Here is an 18,434-nt window from a genome sequence, read left to right on the forward strand (position 1 = left end):
ATTCTGTGTTCCCTTCCTTTCTTCCTGATGTCCCCAGGAGCAAAGCAAATGAATAGGCCTAAGCTAATGTGCCACCTCTCCCTTCTCTACCTGGCCAGGCACTTTCTGGGATGGCTGCTGCCATCATGACCATGGCACTGAAGGCCTCTGCTGCCCGCAGTCCCACTGCTGCCTCCGCCACCCTGGGCACCACTGCTGCCACGTTGTCCTGTGGTTGTGAGGTGCCATAGTACCAAGTCTTCAGCACGCCCCAGGAGGCCATGATGAGTAAGGTGGAGACCTCACAATTTCTTGGGGAAGTAGCTCTTTCCATGTTGCCTTGATGGCCCTGTTCCTACCTCCTCTCTCTCCCCCCATGCCGAGTGTTATCCCAGGAGACCCGTCACTTCCACAGACAGACAGACAGACAGACAGACTGCCAGGGACCCTCCTCAGCCAGCCTCATCACATGCCGAGGCCACAGCACTCAATGTGGTTGGGTCCAGTTGAGACCCTGCGTCTCACGACTTAAGGCTTCTGTGCATCGAATTAAGCCACTAGGGGATTTATGAGATCACCCTCTGGCTTCTCTTGTTGGGTCCCATACAGCCAGTGTGTGTCACCAGGGGCATGCGGCATTTGTAGCCTGCCTCTCCTGAGTTTGCAGAGCCAGGCTGGCTCCTCCTTGCTTTTATCTTCCTCTAGTCAGAAGGCCAGAGTGACTGAAGTATAGTGAGCTGAGGGAGGGGCAGTGGAGGTGGTGAGGGACCAGACCTCTCCACCCGTGGGTGGGGGCTCTTGCTATGGAGGGTCATTTTTTTGCATCTGTGCTCAGCAGTGCTGGGCAAGAGGATTTGTCCCCTCCCTCCCAGGTCCTCCTCATTCAAATGCACGGAGGCATGGTGGAGCACACGGGGTTTTGCTGGGTGGGTGGGGCAGCATGCCCTGCAGTTCTTGCATTGTTTCTAGAGGAAATAGAACAGAATGAAACAGAACTGGCCTGCCTGTTGCCTGGGAAGCTGTGCCCCTGACATCACAGGGCTGTGCCCATATCCCCACTTGGCTTAGGGGCCCCTAAGTTAGGAACAAAGAAGCAGAAAAGGTTGGATAAAAGATAAGGTACTCAGACTTGATACTTTAAATTATCGGGTTCCTAAGTCTATGGTTACCATCCGTTCCCATTTTACAAAGCATTTACTAACATAAATTCATTTATTATGTTTCTGTGAAGATGCCTGGTTAAATCTGAAACCATAGCATAGGAAAGCGTTGTTTACTATTTCTGTGAAACTAGAGTGTAAACCAAAAGTTTTAAAAGTCATCCTTCAGAAATAAATTTAGGAACTGTTTCTCAGGCATGACTGTGAGTTAACAAGATTAAGTTTTATAACACTAATGCTTACACATCAACATGAATGTTTTCAACATAGTAGTGCTGGAAGGCTCTATGTTCATGTCCATGGGGCTCTCATCCTGAAAGCAGTCTGGGGACTTTATTTTTTTTTTCAACTGTTTAGAGATATTTATAAGTCTTATGAGAGAAGGATTGTCATTGCCTTCCAGTTCTCTTTTGTGCTTGCCTATTAATTCAACACCTATTTAGTGAGTGGCTCCTGCCTGCTGGGACCTGTGTACCTTTGTAGGAGCTCCCTGGCTGGTGCGGCAGGGGCAGGGAGACACCCATATGCATGTCTTCAGTGAAAGCCAGAATCTAAATATTCATTAAATATTCATTAATATTTTTTGAGCACCTACTATGTGCCAGGAACACGATGGTGAACAAGGGAGGTAAGGCGCTGCTATCACGGACCTTCCCTAGTGGCACAGGAAGGCAGATAACCCATGACAGATAATCAATGGCAGATAATCGATGGCAGTGAGAGAGTCTTCATTTGGTGATAAAGGCTCTGAAGGAGTAAACCAGGGGCTGTTTGGTGGGGTGGGAGAGCTACTCTAGAGCACAGACTGACCGAGGAGAAAGGAGCCCACTGTGTGAGGAACTGGGGAACATTCTGGGCAGAGGGAACAGCAGGGGCAGAGCTCTTCCTTGGGAACTAGCCGCTCATGCTCGGAGCTGGGAGCGGCCCACGTGAAGCATGGTGAGCTGGGGAGAGTGATCAGAGCCAGGCGAGGAGGTGGGCAGGGCCAGGCTGCCTAGGATCTTGGGGCCGGGACGAAGACCTTGGGCTTTCAATCCCAATGCAGTGAGAAGCCACTGGGGGTTCTGTGTAGGGAGTGATGTGATCTGATTTTTGTGTATGTGTCTTAATTTTTTAACTTTTAATGAAAAAGAGTCACATAACATGAAATTTACCATCTTAACCATTTTTAAGTGGACAGTTCATGATTTGTGCTTTGAAAAGACTCCTGTGGCTGCTGAATGGGCATTAACCGGTGGTCAGGAGCAGAGGCCAAGAGCCAGTGAGGGGAGGCTGCAGCACCTGGGTGAGAGGCAGTGGGCAGTGGTCACGGACCTAGGAGTTCCGGAAGAGACGATTTTCTGGAGGTTTAGAGGTGGGAATATCAGAAAGATTCTGCAAGAAAGTCTTGATTGGCATAAGCCTAAAAGGAGGGGATAAAACATTCATACAGGGAGGCCCTCAGATCGGCGAATATCCCAAGATGAGAACCGCAAGTTTCATTGGAAGTGCAGAGAAAAGTCCTCTTTGGCTACGCTGCGGCGTAAGGGGTCAGCGTGGCTCAGCCAAGCTCAGGCAAGCTGTCATTTAATTTGGTGGATGCTATTGTCTGAATGTTGATGTATCCCCCAAAATTTATCTGTTGGAACCTAAAACCCCATGTGATAGGATTAAGAGGTGGGGCCTTTGGGAAGGCAGCCATGAGGGCTCCACCCTCATGAATGGGATAGTGCTTGTGCAAAAGAGGCTTGAGGAGCTCCCTCGCCCCTTCTGCCATGTGAGGCACAGCAAGAAGGCACCATCTGTGCAGCAGAGTGAGCCCTCACCAGACACTCAATCTGTTGGTGCCTTGTCTTGGACTTCCCAGCCTCCGGAACTGTAAGCAATGAGTTCACCTTGTTTATAAATTACCCAGTCTACGGTTTTTTGTTGTATGAACCCAAATGGACTAAGATGGTGTGTAAGGGGAGCAGTAGGCCAGGGTTAGGCACACAGCCTGAAGTGACATTGCTGAGGGCCCCGTTGGGGGAGTTAGCAAACTCCTTGACATTTCCTTGTTGCTGAACTGTAAAATGGGGATGACAGCAGCTACCTGATGGGGTAGTCAGAAACATGAAAGAAGATGTAGGAAAATGCTAAACATGGTGCCGGGCTGTTAGTTGGTGTTGCTAAATGTTAGCTTAAAAATATAGTAAAATGGGCTGAGTGCAGCGGCTCATGCCAATAATCCCAGCACTTTGGGAGGCTGAGGTGGGAGGATCACTTGAGTCCATGAGTTTGAGACCAGCCTAGGCAACAAAGTGAGATTTCACCTCTACCAAAAAAAAAAAAGTTAGCCAGGCATGGTAACACGTCTGTTGTCCCAGCTACTTGGGAGGCTGAGGCAGGAGGATCTCTGAGGCCCAGGAGGTCGAGGCTGTAGTGAATTGTGATCATGCCACAGCACTCCAGCTTGGGCAATGGAGTAAGACCCCATCTCTAAAAAAACAAATGAGTAAATAAGATAAAATGCAGGATTTTGAGCAGGAAATGACTGACCCCAGCTGAATTTTCAGAAATCTGTCTTGAATATGTGGAACGGATGAGCCCAGGAGGGACTTAATGCCAATCTGTGCTGGAGAAAAAGACAGGGCTCCTACAGGAAACGTTGCAGGCCTCTGATCTGCTGGCCTGGACAGCCGTGAATTTGAGAAATAGGAGCCCTAGAGAGGAGTTCAAGATGACTCTGAGGTTTTGAGTCTGGAAGAGCAAGGGAAAGGCTGTGCCGATGACAGAAATAGGGAAGTCAGGGCTGAAGCTGGTTATTCAGGGTTTGTTCTGTGCCCCAGGCTGAGGCTGGCTGTACACAGGCAGATGCCAGGAGGCTGCCCCTGGGAAGGGCTTACCAACAAGGAGAGGCATACTTATGAAACTCTATCAGACTGGGGGAAGATTTTCTGGAGGGGAGAGACTTGAGCACACTTTGGAAGGTGGTGTTGAAGTTAGCTGGGCCATGGGAGCTGGCTGGGCACCCTGGGCCTCCTGTTTGCCACTCCACCTCTCTGTCTTCTTCCTCCAGCTCTGCGCCAGGGCAGGCGACCATAGACACTGTACGTGGGTCCCATGTCTTCCCTGAGCCTGTGGGCAGCACTGACTGTCAGGTTGGAGGGAGGGAGAGGATGTGTGTGAGGTTTCCTAGCTCTGGGGTGCTGCACTTACCCTTTTGCTTCTCCCTTTCATTACAAGCCCTGCCCACACCCTTGTAAACACTTCCTTTCTCAGCTCACCTCAGCTTCCCAGCTGGCATCCCAGGCACAGGCAGTTGCAGGTGCAAAGGCCCGGAGCCAGGACTTGATAAATATGGCTCAAGATGCTGCAGCCCAGATAGATATGAAAGTCTCTGGTTCCCTCCTATACTGTCGTTTTTATTCTGTTTACTTCTCAATAGACTTTTGTACACTATACCTAAAAAAAAAGGGCTCTTAAAGCATTTTATTTACATCTCCTTTTCCTACTGCCTTGGCTCCTTCACTTTAATCCTTTGATGTGAAGCTATGTTATAGGTAAGGGAATAACTACTTATTAGTGGTCATTTTGCTCTTTGGGACGCTGGTTGCTTGAGGCAGTTTTGGAGACAGAAGGACGTCGCAGACCAGTGATTCTGAGCTCTTGGTCTCAATATAGCTGCCAGATTATAGCCTCTCTCTTAGGTCTGCATTTCATATTTGGGACCTGCCTTGGCCTCTGTTTCTTATTCCAGATTACACCCTGTTCCTTGTGGGTCTCCGCCTTCTGGCAGCCGTCCATAGTTTCTTATTCCGCTATTGAAGATTGTTTCCAGGTTTGAGGTGGTGTGGTTAGTGATGTACAAATGCTCTTTTCCATTTCATTTTTGTTTTTATCACTTCTTCTTTTTTTCCAGTGACTTCTGCTGATGGGACCAATGAATTTTAGTCTGGAATTTTTCTTCTGCTGCTCTATGGAAATCTGTTCTTTTCCTTATTTACCGAGAAGGAATCTGAGGCTATTGGGATGATTTTTCACCTCAAGACCGTGGGAAATAATCAGCTTTGAAGCATTTCCTGTGGCCATTTGCTGAAGTCTGGGATTCTGTCAGCTGCGCCCCCAACCGGATTTTCAGTGTTAATGTTTCCATGTTAGGTGGGAGGCTAACCAGATACGCCACGTGCCGGTTGGTCTAGAAGCCAGCGTCGGAGGGCTCTCATTCTTCCTCTGGAAGTCCCTCCGCCTCGGCACTGCTGACCCTGTAGGCCAGATGCTTCCTTGTGGGGCTCCCCTTTGGGTTACAGATGTCTAGCAGCATCTCTGGGATCTGCCAGTAGCACCCCAAGTTATCACACCATAAATGCCTCTGCACATTGCCATGTGCCCCTTGGGCTTAGAACTACGACTGTAGAAGAGGTCAGGAGCAAATTCGACCCATGTTCCAAAAAGCTCCAGCTCAGTATTTTCAATGTGTGGTTCGCTTACGTTCTATTTCCTGCTGAGTCCCCTGGCAATTGAGCTATGTGCACATTCTTATTTTGTTGGTTCTCAGACTTGAATGCTTTGGCCTTCCGCTTCCCAGTGCTTATTGTGCTTGTCGCTGAGCCCGGAATGCCCTCTCCCACTCCCGGAGACTCGTCATTATTTTCTGATCATCCAGAATGGTTTCCCAATCGCCTATTTCTTGCCTTAAAAGGATAATGAAGCTGAGGCCCGAGATAACCCCTCCAATGCAGGCTTTGAAGGCAGCGATTTGGTGGCAGAACAGCGTGTTTTCAGGGAGCAGGAGACATGTGTGGACTCTGACTTTCCCTGGTACCCAGCACCTAATTGTATTCCTTAAATAGTGGTTCCCTCTCCCCTCCTTTTCTCCCTCCCTCCTTTCTCTTCTCCTTTACACTGTGAAATCTATGAGTTGCAGTTTAAGTCTTACACTATTCTGGAGAGGAGAGAAACTTGGTAAGAAAATAAAATGTTTGAAAAATTTAAAGAAAACACCCCTGGAACGACATCCCCCACCCCACCAAGGGAGTGGGGTCCTAGATTGAACTGTAATTCCTTGGTCGATGTGATCCTTTGTGGTGTTCATGAGGATTTTAGGACATCATGAGATTAATAATAGAAACCTTTTTTTCACTGTCTTGTACTTGGCTGGAGCCTGTTTATTTTGTATGACTAATTCACATCCATAAGAAAACGATTACTCAGCTGGCATTCCCACCTGTGTTTATCTTTCAGCAGCCAGGATTTGTTAAACCCTGGGCAATTTTAATTGCTGTGAAGTGTCTTCCCTGCAGGTGCGTTTCCCTCGCTTCTTTCTCTCTTTGACATTTCCAAATGAAAATAGTCTTCTCTGTGTAGAAGAGCGTGTTCCTTGGATCTGGTGTGTCTGTCTGCCTCCTGCCCTGAACACACATTTAACTGACCCATCATTGCGTGCTGCTGAGTCAGAAGGCAGAGCAGCGCTCCGTGGAACACCATCAACAGTTTTTGTCTGGAGGGCAGCTCATAGTTGTCGACAGCCTTTTGTGTGCCTGGCACCCGATGGACCTGTTCTCCTTTCGTCATTACAGTTTTACGAAGTTGGCACTGATAACTCCATCTTATTGGGTGAAGATGTAGAGAATTGTGTTCAAAAAGCATGGCTGAGTTCACAATGTTAACAGTGGAGCTGAATTTGGACCAGGTGCATTTGATCTACAGCCTTGGTGCTCTCCGGGGAGCAAAGATGATTCAGAGAGGCCATCCGTCCCTGGTGTTTAGGCATGTAGGTTTTGGAACCAATTTAAACTGGGTTTGAATCTTGGCTCCATGATAAACTCTGAGATTTGGGTAAGTTGCTTAACCTGTCTTGGGGAAATGAAGTTTCCTCACCTGTGAAATGGAGATGTCTTAGTCTTTCAGGCTGCTATAAGAAAAATACCGTAGACTGGGTGGCTTATAAACAACAGAAATTTATTGCTCACAGTTCTGGAGGCTGCGTCGTCCAAGATCAAGGTGCCACTCGATTTGGTGTCTGGCAAGGGCCTGCTGTCTGGTTCATAGATGGAGTTCTCTTGCAGGGCCCTCCCTTGGTGGAAGGGGCAAACAAGCTCCCTCAGGCACTAATTGCATTGATGAGGGCTGTGCCTCCCAGATGCCCTACCTCCTAATACCACAGTGGGGATTAGGTTCCAACAGGTACATTCTGGGAGAACACTCAGATCGTAGCAGGAGGTGACCCTTACCTCATAGGGTTACTGAGCCATTCACATAGAGCATTTAGCAGTGCCTTGCCAGGCTCAGAGTGAAATAGGATAGCTGCTCTCAGCTCATGACAGCGTTTATGTAAATGAACTGACTTCCTAGGTCAGAGAGCCAGGCCGAGGGGCTGGATGACAGGAGGGTAGTAGAAGTGGTGGGAAGTGGATTGGGAGGAAGCCTGAAGAAACTAGGAGTGGGCCTAGGGGTGCACCTGCTCCCCTTCTAGTAGGAGTCCTTCCTGCAAGTGGACGGAGGGCAGCATATTGTGTACTTTTTTCTTTTTCTTTCTTTTCTTTTCTTTTCTCTTTTTTTGGAGATGGAGTCTCCCTCTGTCACCCAGGCTGGAGTACAGTGGCTCAATCTTGGTTCACTACAACCTCTGCCTCCTGGGTTCAAGCGATTCTCACACCTCAGTTCCCCGAGTAGCTGGGACTACAGTTGTGCACCACCCCATTCAGCTAATTTTTTGTATTTTTAGTGAAATGGGATCTTCCCATGTTGCCTAGGCTGGTCTCAAACTCCTGAACACAGGCAATCCACCCACCTTGGCCTCCTAAAGTGCTAGGATTACAGGCGTGAGCCACTCCCAGCCTATATTGTATATTTTAAATTTGAGAAGATGAGATTTGAGGAGAAGTGTATGGCTGATGGGTGGGTACAAAATGGAAGGCCTAGCCCAGGAAAACAATGATGGGAGTGAAGCCGAAGATGCTCAGGAAAAGGGAGTGGGCGGCAGGAGGGGGATGGATGAGGAGCATTTTCTGGGTACAGTCATGTGAGAATAGGTGGGTTGAATTCAGAGGGTCCAAGAGAATAGGGAAAGAGGCCTGATGCAACAAACACAGGCCTGGAGAGCGCTGCCTCAGAGCGGGCCACCCCCCAACCCTGGAAAGACCGCTGCATGTTTGTCAGGGGCACCGTCCACAGGATCGACACATTTGTTGCCAGAGATTAAGAGAGAAGTTTAAATACTTGAATTTTGGCTGAGATGGCTTTTCCTTCTTTTCTTTAACCAAGGACTTAGACTCCTGAAATGTTGGGGAAAATGTTGACAGGGAAAACGTCTACCCTCTTCCTGCTGCTTTTCATCTCTATATTTTTCTCTTTTGCGGTGGAAGTGGGCAGTAAATAAAAGGCATTTCATTTCAAGGGTAACCTGGGCAGATTTTGGAAAATGTAGTCAGATTGCAAAATCATCCTATGTTTTCATAAAGTAAGCCCTGTAATATCCAGTCCTTTATTTATTTATTTATTTATTTATTTATTTATTTATTTATTTATTTTTTGAGACGGAGTCTTGCTTTGTTGCCCAGGCTGGAGTGCAGTGGCCGGATCTCAGCTCACTGCAGCCTCGACCTCCTGGACTCATGCCATCTTCCCAGCTCAGCCTCCCAAGTAGCTGGGACTACAGGTGTGCACCACCATGCCTGGCTAATTTTTGTATTTTTTGTAGAGACAGAGTCTTGCTGTGTTGCCCAGGCTGGCCTCAAACTCCTGGAGTCAAGTGATCCTCCCGCTTTGGCCTCCCCAAATATTGGAATTACAGGCATAAGCCACTGTGCCTGGCCTGTAATAGTCATTTCTAAGTAATTCTAATCATAACAAAGGGTGCCTTGATTAAACAAATATTTTATTAAGTCATCTCCATGAGTCAGACAGACAGGTTGCTGGTTGATTCTGCAGTAATTGGTAAAATTCATCAGTAATTCTCTTCAAGAGTCACTCCGGCTCTGTTCATTCATTTTATTTTGGGAGGGGGGTCCTCATGAAATTAGTTACTGTGTAGGCCTCAACCTAGGCATTCTTTCATTGTTGCTGTGGAAACCAGCAATAAAAATCGTGGGTTGAAGAAGAAAAATAACTGGTGCCGAACATCTGTAAAATACACAAGAATTAAATTGCTTTTCGTAATCCAGAATTTTAAAAAATCATGATACTTGGAACAAAGCTGAGACTCATAAGGTTCTGAACTAATCATGTAACTGAATCATTAATAGTTTTCCTTGGAAACACTATGGAAAACAAATTACACCGCCTTTAAAGGAGTGTTTCCACCGGTAGCAGCATTCACAGAGCTGCTGCCATCAGCACTGCAGTGTGAGCTCGGTCAGGTGCATGCCTGGACACACGCCACCAGCTGGTCACTGTTTCAATAGGGTTGGAACTAGATGGCCTCGCAGAGAGATGTTGTCAGGAGAAACGATGTCGCAGGCTGAGCAGGATGCTGCCTGTGGTTCTTCTTGTGGCTGGCTAACGGGTCGTGAGGGGAGAGGCAGCCAGGGATGCTAGCACTGGGCGCCATCCCCCGGGGGCAGTTAATGAGACCCCGCCTCCTACCCTGTGCCCTGTGAGAGTGGCCATTGGAAGTGGTTGTCACTTGTGGGTGTTTTGTAAAGTGCATTTCTTATGTTCTTTGGCGCCCTGTGTCACACCTTGAGTCCGTGGGGACAGGCGGAGTCAGGGTTGGGGCTGGAAGAGAGCCGAGAGGGTGTTTAATCCAGTCCTGTTATGTTATTGACGGAAGAAGCAGAGCCTCTGAGAGGGTGAGGGATAGGCTGGGCCTCTCCTTGCTAAGGAATCACAGCGCCGGCCCTGCTGGCCAGTCTTGGGCCGTCTTCCACATCTCTGTGTGGATTTTCCCCTGATGTCTTCAGCTGCATCTTGCTGGTTTGAACAATTTTCCTTTCATAAAATATTGCAGTTAGGGCAGTCACTCTGCCCTATAGCGTTGGGTCTGACCAATTAAAATGTGCTTCATTCATTTTTATATGAAACTCATTTTTATCCAAAAGAAGAAAAAAGTCATTTTGTGCTTCTGTGAATTCTTTCAAGTAATTCATTTATGTTTATTTTAAAAAGAAGTAAATTGTTCCTTTGTCAACCTTAAAGCCACAAAGCTTATGGGCTTTTTATGTGTCTGACCTGTTTTATCTGGGTGTGAGATACAGACACATAGTGTGTGGGTATTTGGTGGAATGCTGTGTCAGGTCATTCTGCTGAAAAGTGATGTCAGGACATCAGTAATGTAGCTAAGTTTTAGTAGTTTGGTAAAAGCTGTTGTGGAGTTGTAAAAATTAGCCTAGTATAAAGCCTATAAACCCATCTTAGGAATAGTCTATTTCCAGCCAAATCATAGGCGCTCCTACTCTATGATAGTCCGCGGTGACGTGGTGTGTGGGGTAAAGTGTGATGATGTCATGAAGCAGGTTCAAGTGATGGAGACATGCTTTGCTTTTCTGCTGTTTTGCAGGACAGACCCGGGAAGACAAACATGCGGAGTGCAGCCAAGCCCTGGAGCCCAGCCATCAGAGCAGGGGGCCACGGCCCAGACCGGGCACGGCCTCTGCCCGCAACCGCTTCCGGCATGAAGAGTTCTAAGTCTTCAACTTCCTTGGCTTTTGAGTCCCGACTCAGCAGGGTATGGACCAAAATGCACGGGGCCAGGCAGGGTGCCTGGATACCCTGGGTTGGGAGGATTGAAGAGGGCAGTAGGCAAACCAGTGGCCTCTGGGGGCAGGGAAGGAGGTTCCCAAGGAGGGGTCACAGGAGGACCAGCATGCCTGGACATGAAGGAGTGGAGCTAGCACGTGGGGGTGGGGGCCCTCTGGGGTCCAGAAAGGAGGTCTGCAAAATGTTTAACATAGTAATTAAGGTCCTCTGCCCTGGGTTGCATGGACATCCCGGCAGTTTTGCCCCCAGCACCACCCTGGATGGGGGTCGAGGTCATGCACAATCTTTGCAGCCCACCACAATCCAGTTGTGGTTCTTCAAGCCCCTCTTGCTGGACCCCGCAGCAGCATGGACACTGTTGATTACGCCCTTCATCAGGGAGTGCGTTCTCCTCTGGTTTTCTCCTCCCTCCATCCCTTTGGTCTCTAAGGTTGGGTGGGCCCATGACACATTCCTGGACTCATCTCTTTTCTAGCTGCATTCATTTCTTTACATGAGAGGCTCTCACTGTGCAACGCTTAGCGCCTCCTTAGCTGCCCTGAGATAAATTCATAGACAGGAGCACCTACCTCGTGCAATGCTTTAGAAAAATCATTACGATCTTCTAATTCAAAAGGGAAGTATTAAATAGCATGCATTTCCATCGGCAATGCCTGAGCACAGCTGTGCTGAAGGCCTTGCGATGATCCTTAAAGCACCATGGGCATGACAGCTACAATGCAGATGAATTTGAGATGCAGACTGATTTGAGTCGTGTTGATGACTCAACTATGGTGAAGGCTGCTGCAGGAGTGACGGGATTGTTTTGAAATAGCAGACACTCTTGGTGAAGTTCTGAACCAAACATCGTGCCAGCTCCCTTTGTTTTATGTATTCTTGGAAAGTTCAGGGTACCTTAGAGCTAGGCAAGGGGCACATTGTTTTTATGAGTCAAATGGAGGGAGGCTCTAGGCTCAGATAATAATAAAAGGTGTTCCACCTGCGTCAGTGCCTGTGGATTCAGTGAAACGTGTGTGGGTCGTGGAGCTGTTCTTTGTGTAAGATTGTCATGAGCATTTTAGGGCTAACACATCCAGTCATGATGACAATCAAAAATGTGCCCTCAGATTTTCAACACATCCCCTGAGGGACAGCACTGTCCCCATCGAGAACCATTGTTCCACGTGACAGGGTCCATTCTCATGGCTTTTAACACTCTACATGGATAATGTCCAAATTTGCATCTCCAGCTGGGACCCCTGTAACTGCCTTTGTGACATCACCCTTGGATGTCCAAACACTCCCTCCAATGTAATATGTCCAAAACTGAATCTCAGTGCTTTCCTTTCCATCTCTCTCACCACCCGCTAACCTGCTCCCCCTCAATCTTACTGTTTGTGTAAATAGCAACTCCGTCTTTTCAGTTGCCCAGGCCACAGCCAGTGGCATCACCCTTAAACCCTCCTTTTCTCATATCTCACAGTCCATCAGTGAAAGGCCATCACTTCTACCTTAAAAATACGTGTCAACTCCAGCCAATTCTCACCGCCTCCCTTGTGACTAGTTGGGTCATGCCCCCACCCTTCTGTGCCCTGGTCCTGCTCCTTGGAACACCTGAGTCATGTCACTTCTCTGCTTCAACCCTCTAGTGACTCTCCCCATTCACTCAGAGTGAAAAGCAAAGTCCTTGAAATGGCCAGCATCCCCTCCCTCTCAGATGTGGTCTCGCTCCTCTGTGCCCTGGCTCCTGGAGCTCCAGCTACACAGTCTGCTGGTGTCTGGTGACAGCTGTCCCTCGGATTGCCAGGTGCACTCCTGCGCTAGTGTGTTTGTGTTTGCTTCTCCCTCTGCCTGGTAAGCACCTGGTGCCTCTGTAGGAAGTGCCCTTGACCTCCATCCTCCTCCTCCTGCTGCGTTGTTTTCCTTCTCAGCTCTTGGTGCCATTGCACCCATCTGCTTGTTTAGGGTCTGTCTTCTCATGGCTGGAAAGTAAGCCCCCTTGGGGAAGGGACTGTATGCTTTCTTTGTTGTCCTCATTTCTGTCCCTAGTGCTTAGAAGAGCATCTGCTACCTGGTAGGCACTCAGTATTTATTGAATGACGAACACACCTGTTTTCTGGCGGTCTGATGGAACAGGAGGAGCTTGGGGGTGTGGGGCTGGCCTGAGCTGGAATCCTGGCTCTGCCACTTCCCCACTGTGAAGCTGCAGGCAAGCTGTGTAGTTGCCCTGAGCTTGTGCTTCCTTGTCTTTCAGATGAAGGTAACACCTTCTTTGCCACAAGGAGTAAATGTGGGTAAAGCGTCCTATGTGTAATTTTGTTTATTATTCTATTATCCTGGATTCAACCATCATTTCCATTAGTTTTGTTTTTATTATCTTCAACCCAACAGCACATTTTAAACTTAGATTTTTATGTTTATTACTATTTTTTCTATATCCAATAAGCAATATATAAACTTAGATTTTTAAATGAATACATACATTCCACAATAACAGACCATTACAGCTGCTGGAATATGGAATTTTTTTTTTTTTTTTTTTTTTTTTTTTTTTTTTTTTTTGAGACGGAGTCTGGCTCTGTCGCCCAGGCTGGAGTGCAGTGGCCGGATCTCAGCTCACTGCAAGCTCCGCCTCCCGGGTTTACGCCATTCTCCTGCCTCAGCCTCCGGAGTAGCTGGGACTACAGGCGCCCGCCACCTCGCCCGGCTAGTTTTTTGTATTTTTAGTAGAGATGGGGTTTCACCGTGTTCGCCAGGATGGTCTCGATCTCCTGACCTCGTGATCCGCCCGTCTCGGCCTCCCAAAGTGCTGGAATTACAGGCTTGAGCCACCGCGCCCGGCCGGAATTTTTTTTTTTTGAGACAGAGTCTCACTCTGTCGCCCAGGCTGGAGTGCAGTGGCACGATCTCGGCTCACTGCAAGCTCTGCCTCCCGGGTTCATGCCATTCTCCTGCCTCAGCCTCCCCAGTAGCTGGGACTACAGGCACCCACCACCACGCCCAGCTAATTTTTTGTATTTTCGGTAGAGATGGGATTTCACCGTGTTAGCTAGGATGGTCTCGATCTCCTGACCTCATGATCCGCCCGCCTTGGCCTTCCAAAGTGCTGGGATTACAGGCGTGAGCCACCACGCCTGGCTGGAAATATTTTTAAAAGCAGTGCTTAAAATAAGGCCTTGGCTGGGCAGGGTGGCTCATGCTACTTTGGGAGGCTGAGGTGGGCGGATCACCTGAGGTCGGGAGTTCAAGACCAGCCTGACCAACATGGTGAAATCCCATCTCTACTAAAAAGCAAACAACAAAATTAGCCTTAGCCAGGCATGGTGGCATATGCCTGTAGTCCCAGCTACTTGGGAAGCTGAGACAGGAGAATCGCTTGAACCCAGGAGGCGGAGGTTGCAGTGAGCCAAGATCGCATCACTGCACTCCAGCCTGGGTGACAGAGTGAGACTCTATCTCAAAAAAAAAAAAAAAAATATATATATATATATATATATATATATATATATATATATATGTATATATGTATATATGTATATGTAAAGGCTGGAAGCGTAGGAGTGTTTTTTTTTTTAATTTAAAAATACTTTATTGCTAAAAAATGCTAAGGATCATTTGAGCCTTCAGTGAGTTGTAATCTTTTCCCTAGTAGAGGGTCTTACCTTGATGTTGAAGGCCACTGATTGACCAGCGTGGTGGTTGCTGAGGGTTGAGGTGGCTGTGGAAATTTCTTGAAATATGACAACAATGAAGTTGGTTGCATCAACTGACTCTTCCTTTCACAAAAGATTTATCTGTATCATGTGATGCTGTTGGATAATATTTCACCCACAGTAGAACTTGTTTCAAAATTGGAGTCAGTAGGTCTGTAATCTCAGCACTTCAAGAGGCCAAGGCAGGTGGAACACCTGAGGCCGGGAGTTTAAGACCAGCCTGGCCAACATGATGAAACCCCATCTCCACCAAAAATACAAAAATCAGCCAGGCATGGTAGCATGTGCCTGCAATCCCAGCCACTCGGGAGGCTGAGGCAGGAGAACCGCCTGAACCCATGAGGCAGAGGTTGTAGTAGGCTGAGACTGCACCACTGCACTCCAGTCTGGTTGACAGAGCGAGACTGTCTCAAAAAAAAAAAAAAAAAAAAAAAAAAAAAGGAGTCAATCCTCTCGAACTCTACTTGTAATTTAATAAATTTATGTGGTATTTTAAAATCCTTTGTCATTTTAACAATGGTCAACATCTTCACCAGGAGTAGACTCCATCTCTAGAAACCACTTTTCTTTGCTCATCCACAAGAAGCAATTCCTCATCCGTTCAAGTTTTATGAGATTGCAGCAATTCAGTCAAGCGTAGGAGTGTTTCTAAAGGACAATGAATGAGATTCTGGCCACTTCTCCCATCAATAGGTTCATGTTTTGGAAACTTGTTCCACAGGGAAAATGTCAGGGAAAAGCAAATACAGTCATTCCTTGGTATCTTTGGGGAATTGGTTCCAGGACCCACTGTGGATACCAAAATCCATGGATACTCAAGTCCCTGATATAAAGGGTATTTGCGTATAACCTACACTCATCCTCCCGTATACTTTAAGTCATCTCTAGATTATTTATGATACCTCATGCAATGTAACTGCCACGTACACAGTTGTTATACTGTATCGTTTTAAATTTTTTTATTGTTATTATTTTTTAAATTAATGTTTTGAAAAACTTTTTCTGCACTTGGTACCATGCACATATTAGGCGCCTTCTGCTCTCCTTCCCGATTCCTGTCCTCTCCAGGCCTGATTCTGTGCAGGACAATGATAGGGCTTGAGGGAAGGAGCAGCAGAAAGAAATGAAGCCCGCCTGGCCTTTCCAGCCCGGGTTCTGTTCATCTGATTGGACCTTCATCTTTCCACCTATGGTATGGGAAGAAGAAAAAGACTAAGCAGGAAGTCAGAGAACAGAAGTGAAAAAGAGGAAATTGTGGTGGACAACCTCCCAATATTTTACTATGACAATTTGTAAGCACACGGGGAGGTTCTACAGTAGTACAGGGGATCCTACAGCAGACACCATAGACCACCACCTAGGTCCTATGGTTCGCATCTCACTATATTTGCTTTATAGTAAATGGATAGATAGGGTTTCACTGGTCAAAACAGGAACCCTGAGACAAATCCACCCAAAGTAGAACTAAATACCTGACTTTCTTTTTTAAAATTTGAATTTGAATTTTTTTTAAATTTTACTTTAAGTTCTGGGATACATGTGCAGAACATGCAGGTTTGTTACATAGATATGTATGTGCCATGGTGGTTTGCAGAATCTATCAACCCGTCATCTAGGTTTTAAGCCCCACATGCATTAGGTATTTGTCTTAATGTTCTCCCTCTCCTTGTCCCCCCACCCACCAACAGACCTGGGTGTGTGATGTTCCTCTCCCTGTGTGCATGTGTTCTCATTGTTCAACTCCCACTTATGAGTGAGAACATGCAGTGTTTGGTTTTCTGTTCCTGTGTTAGTTTGCTGAGAATGATGGCTTCCAGCTTCATCCATGTCCCTGCAAAGGACGTGAACTCATTCTTTTTTGTGGCTGCATAGTATTCCATGGTGTATATGTGCCACATTTTCTTTATGCAGTCTATCATTGATGGACATTTAGGTTGGTTCCAAGTTTTTGCTATTGAAAATAGTGCTGCAGTAAACATATGTGTGCATGTGTCTTTATAGTGGAATGATTTATATTCCTTTGGGTATATACCCAGTAATGAGATTGCTGGGTCAAATGGTATTTCTGGTTCTAGATCCTTGAGGAATCGTCACACTGTCTTCCACAATGGTTGAACTAATTTACACTCCCACCAACAGTGTAAAAGCATTCCTATTTCTCTACAGCCTCCCCAGCATCTGTTGTTTCCTGACTTTTTAGTGATCACCATTCTAACTGGTGTGAGATGGTATCTCATTATGGTTTTGATTTGCATTTCTCTAATGACCAGTGACGATGAGCTTTTTTTCATATGTTTGTTGGCTGCATAAATGTCTTCTTTTGAGAAGTGTCTAAATACCTGACTTTCGATATTGGCCTGAACTGAAGGAGCAGTGAAAGAAAGCAGGGCAGGGGCTGGGGGCATGGGAGCCCAGGGAGGGTGCAGACCCTCCTGTAAATCCTCGTCATGGTATCTGAGCGCAGCCCAGAAAAAAGAGTACCTGCAGTGCTCCAGTTGCCACAGGCGGCCATTTGCAAGACCCAGGTCTATTAGTCGGGGCTGTTTGGTTGCAAATGATGAAATGTTGGCTTGAGCTTGCTTCAGCAGAAAAGGAATGTGCTGAGCAGATCCTAAGGCTCCCATGTCACTGTGAGGAGGAAAAAGGTGCATTTTAACAAACCCTTCCCATGACTCTGATGTCTGCTCAAGTTTGAGAAGCAGTGTCCAACCATAACATGTTATCCACCACTAACAACCAGATTATGTTATGTCTGATGATTTTAGAGTGATGGATTCTTTTCTGCATCTTTGTGGAATTGAGAGGAATGTCTTAGTTACTGTAATCTGTGAGGTATTTAAACTTTTTCCTTTTATACGCTTTCTTATACAGGTGGTTGGCAGCTTAAATGTCAGTGAAACTGATAGTGGAGATATTTACTAAACACCAAAGCAGCACGGAAGTGCACACCTTCCTAGGATCTTCTGGAACAAGCCAGAAATCTCAAGTTGTGCTGTGGCCAGGACACAAAGCCAAAAATGCAATGGTGAATAGAGAAAGAGCAAGAATTAGTGTCTGAGACTGGTAGCTTTCCCTTTGATGTTGCATCCAAAAAGCAGTAACAAAATAAGAGTAGCTACTTTCAGCTGTTTGTTTCGAAGGACACGTGGGATCAGTTTTTTGTCTTTATGTCCTACCCCCAGGAAACCTTCTAAGCTACCAGTCTTTTTCAAATGGAATTCCTTGTGGAAGGTGCAGGGGAAATGAAGTGCTCCCTTTGAAAGCTTTGCTGCTACTCAAACTCCATGCCCTACGGGAGGGAGGTGGCACAGCACTGGCCTGCAGCACATCATACTTATCCTGTTGCCTGGGAAGGACAGGGCCACATCTACCCACAGTGCAGTGTAAAATCCCACAGCCCAAGAGAAGACAGAGTCAGCTGGGTGTGGCTGGCTCACAAAATGGAACACAATAGCTGAGTAAAATGTGTGTTATCCCTAGCTATGCCTGGTGCATCACAGGCAGGCACACTATACATTTTTACTGAATTTTGTTCTTGGATGGATTTACCAGAAGAAGAGCCTGAGGTTCAGTGAGGTTAATGACTTGCTTGATCTTCTATTGTACTCTCTGGAATCCCCGTTGCATTGCATTCATCTTTTCCTAAAACACTACCCTCCTTCCTCTTCCTCTTTGCCTTAATTTGAATTTAGTTTTTACAGGATAACAATAGTAAAAACAATAATGATGATTTTCATTTGTTATTGTTATAGCTGGTATTTGTTGAATGCATACTGTGTCAGACACTGTTATCCTAAGCACACGACATGGCTAACTTGTTTAATCCTCAGAGCAACACTCTGAAGTGGGTACCATGACTCTACTTACTTTTTAGGTGAAGAAACCAAAGCACAGAGAGGTGACGTGATTTGCCCAAGGTCATACAGCTAAGCACTGGCAGAGCCAG

The 18,434-nt window shown here is 46.8% G+C and overlaps 1 protein-coding gene across 6 annotated transcripts in view; it reads left to right on the forward strand.

Annotated features, from left to right (window-relative positions):
* Positions 1 to 18,434, forward strand: part of SPECC1 (sperm antigen with calponin homology and coiled-coil domains 1) — a 313,389-nt gene that overhangs the window by 78,708 nt on the left and 216,247 nt on the right. For all 6 annotated transcript variants that reach the window (XM_008010643.3, XM_037987818.2, XM_008010650.3 and 3 more), the window contains one exon: positions 10,597 to 10,764. In XM_008010643.3, coding sequence (XP_008008834.2) covers positions 10,618 to 10,764 — 147 coding nt within the window. In that variant the 5' untranslated portion in view covers positions 10,597 to 10,617. The remainder of the gene's footprint in view (positions 1 to 10,596; positions 10,765 to 18,434) is intronic.

This window comes from Chlorocebus sabaeus, chromosome 16, assembly GCF_047675955.1.
Source record: "Chlorocebus sabaeus isolate Y175 chromosome 16, mChlSab1.0.hap1, whole genome shotgun sequence".
NCBI lineage: Eukaryota > Metazoa > Chordata > Mammalia > Primates > Cercopithecidae > Chlorocebus > Chlorocebus sabaeus.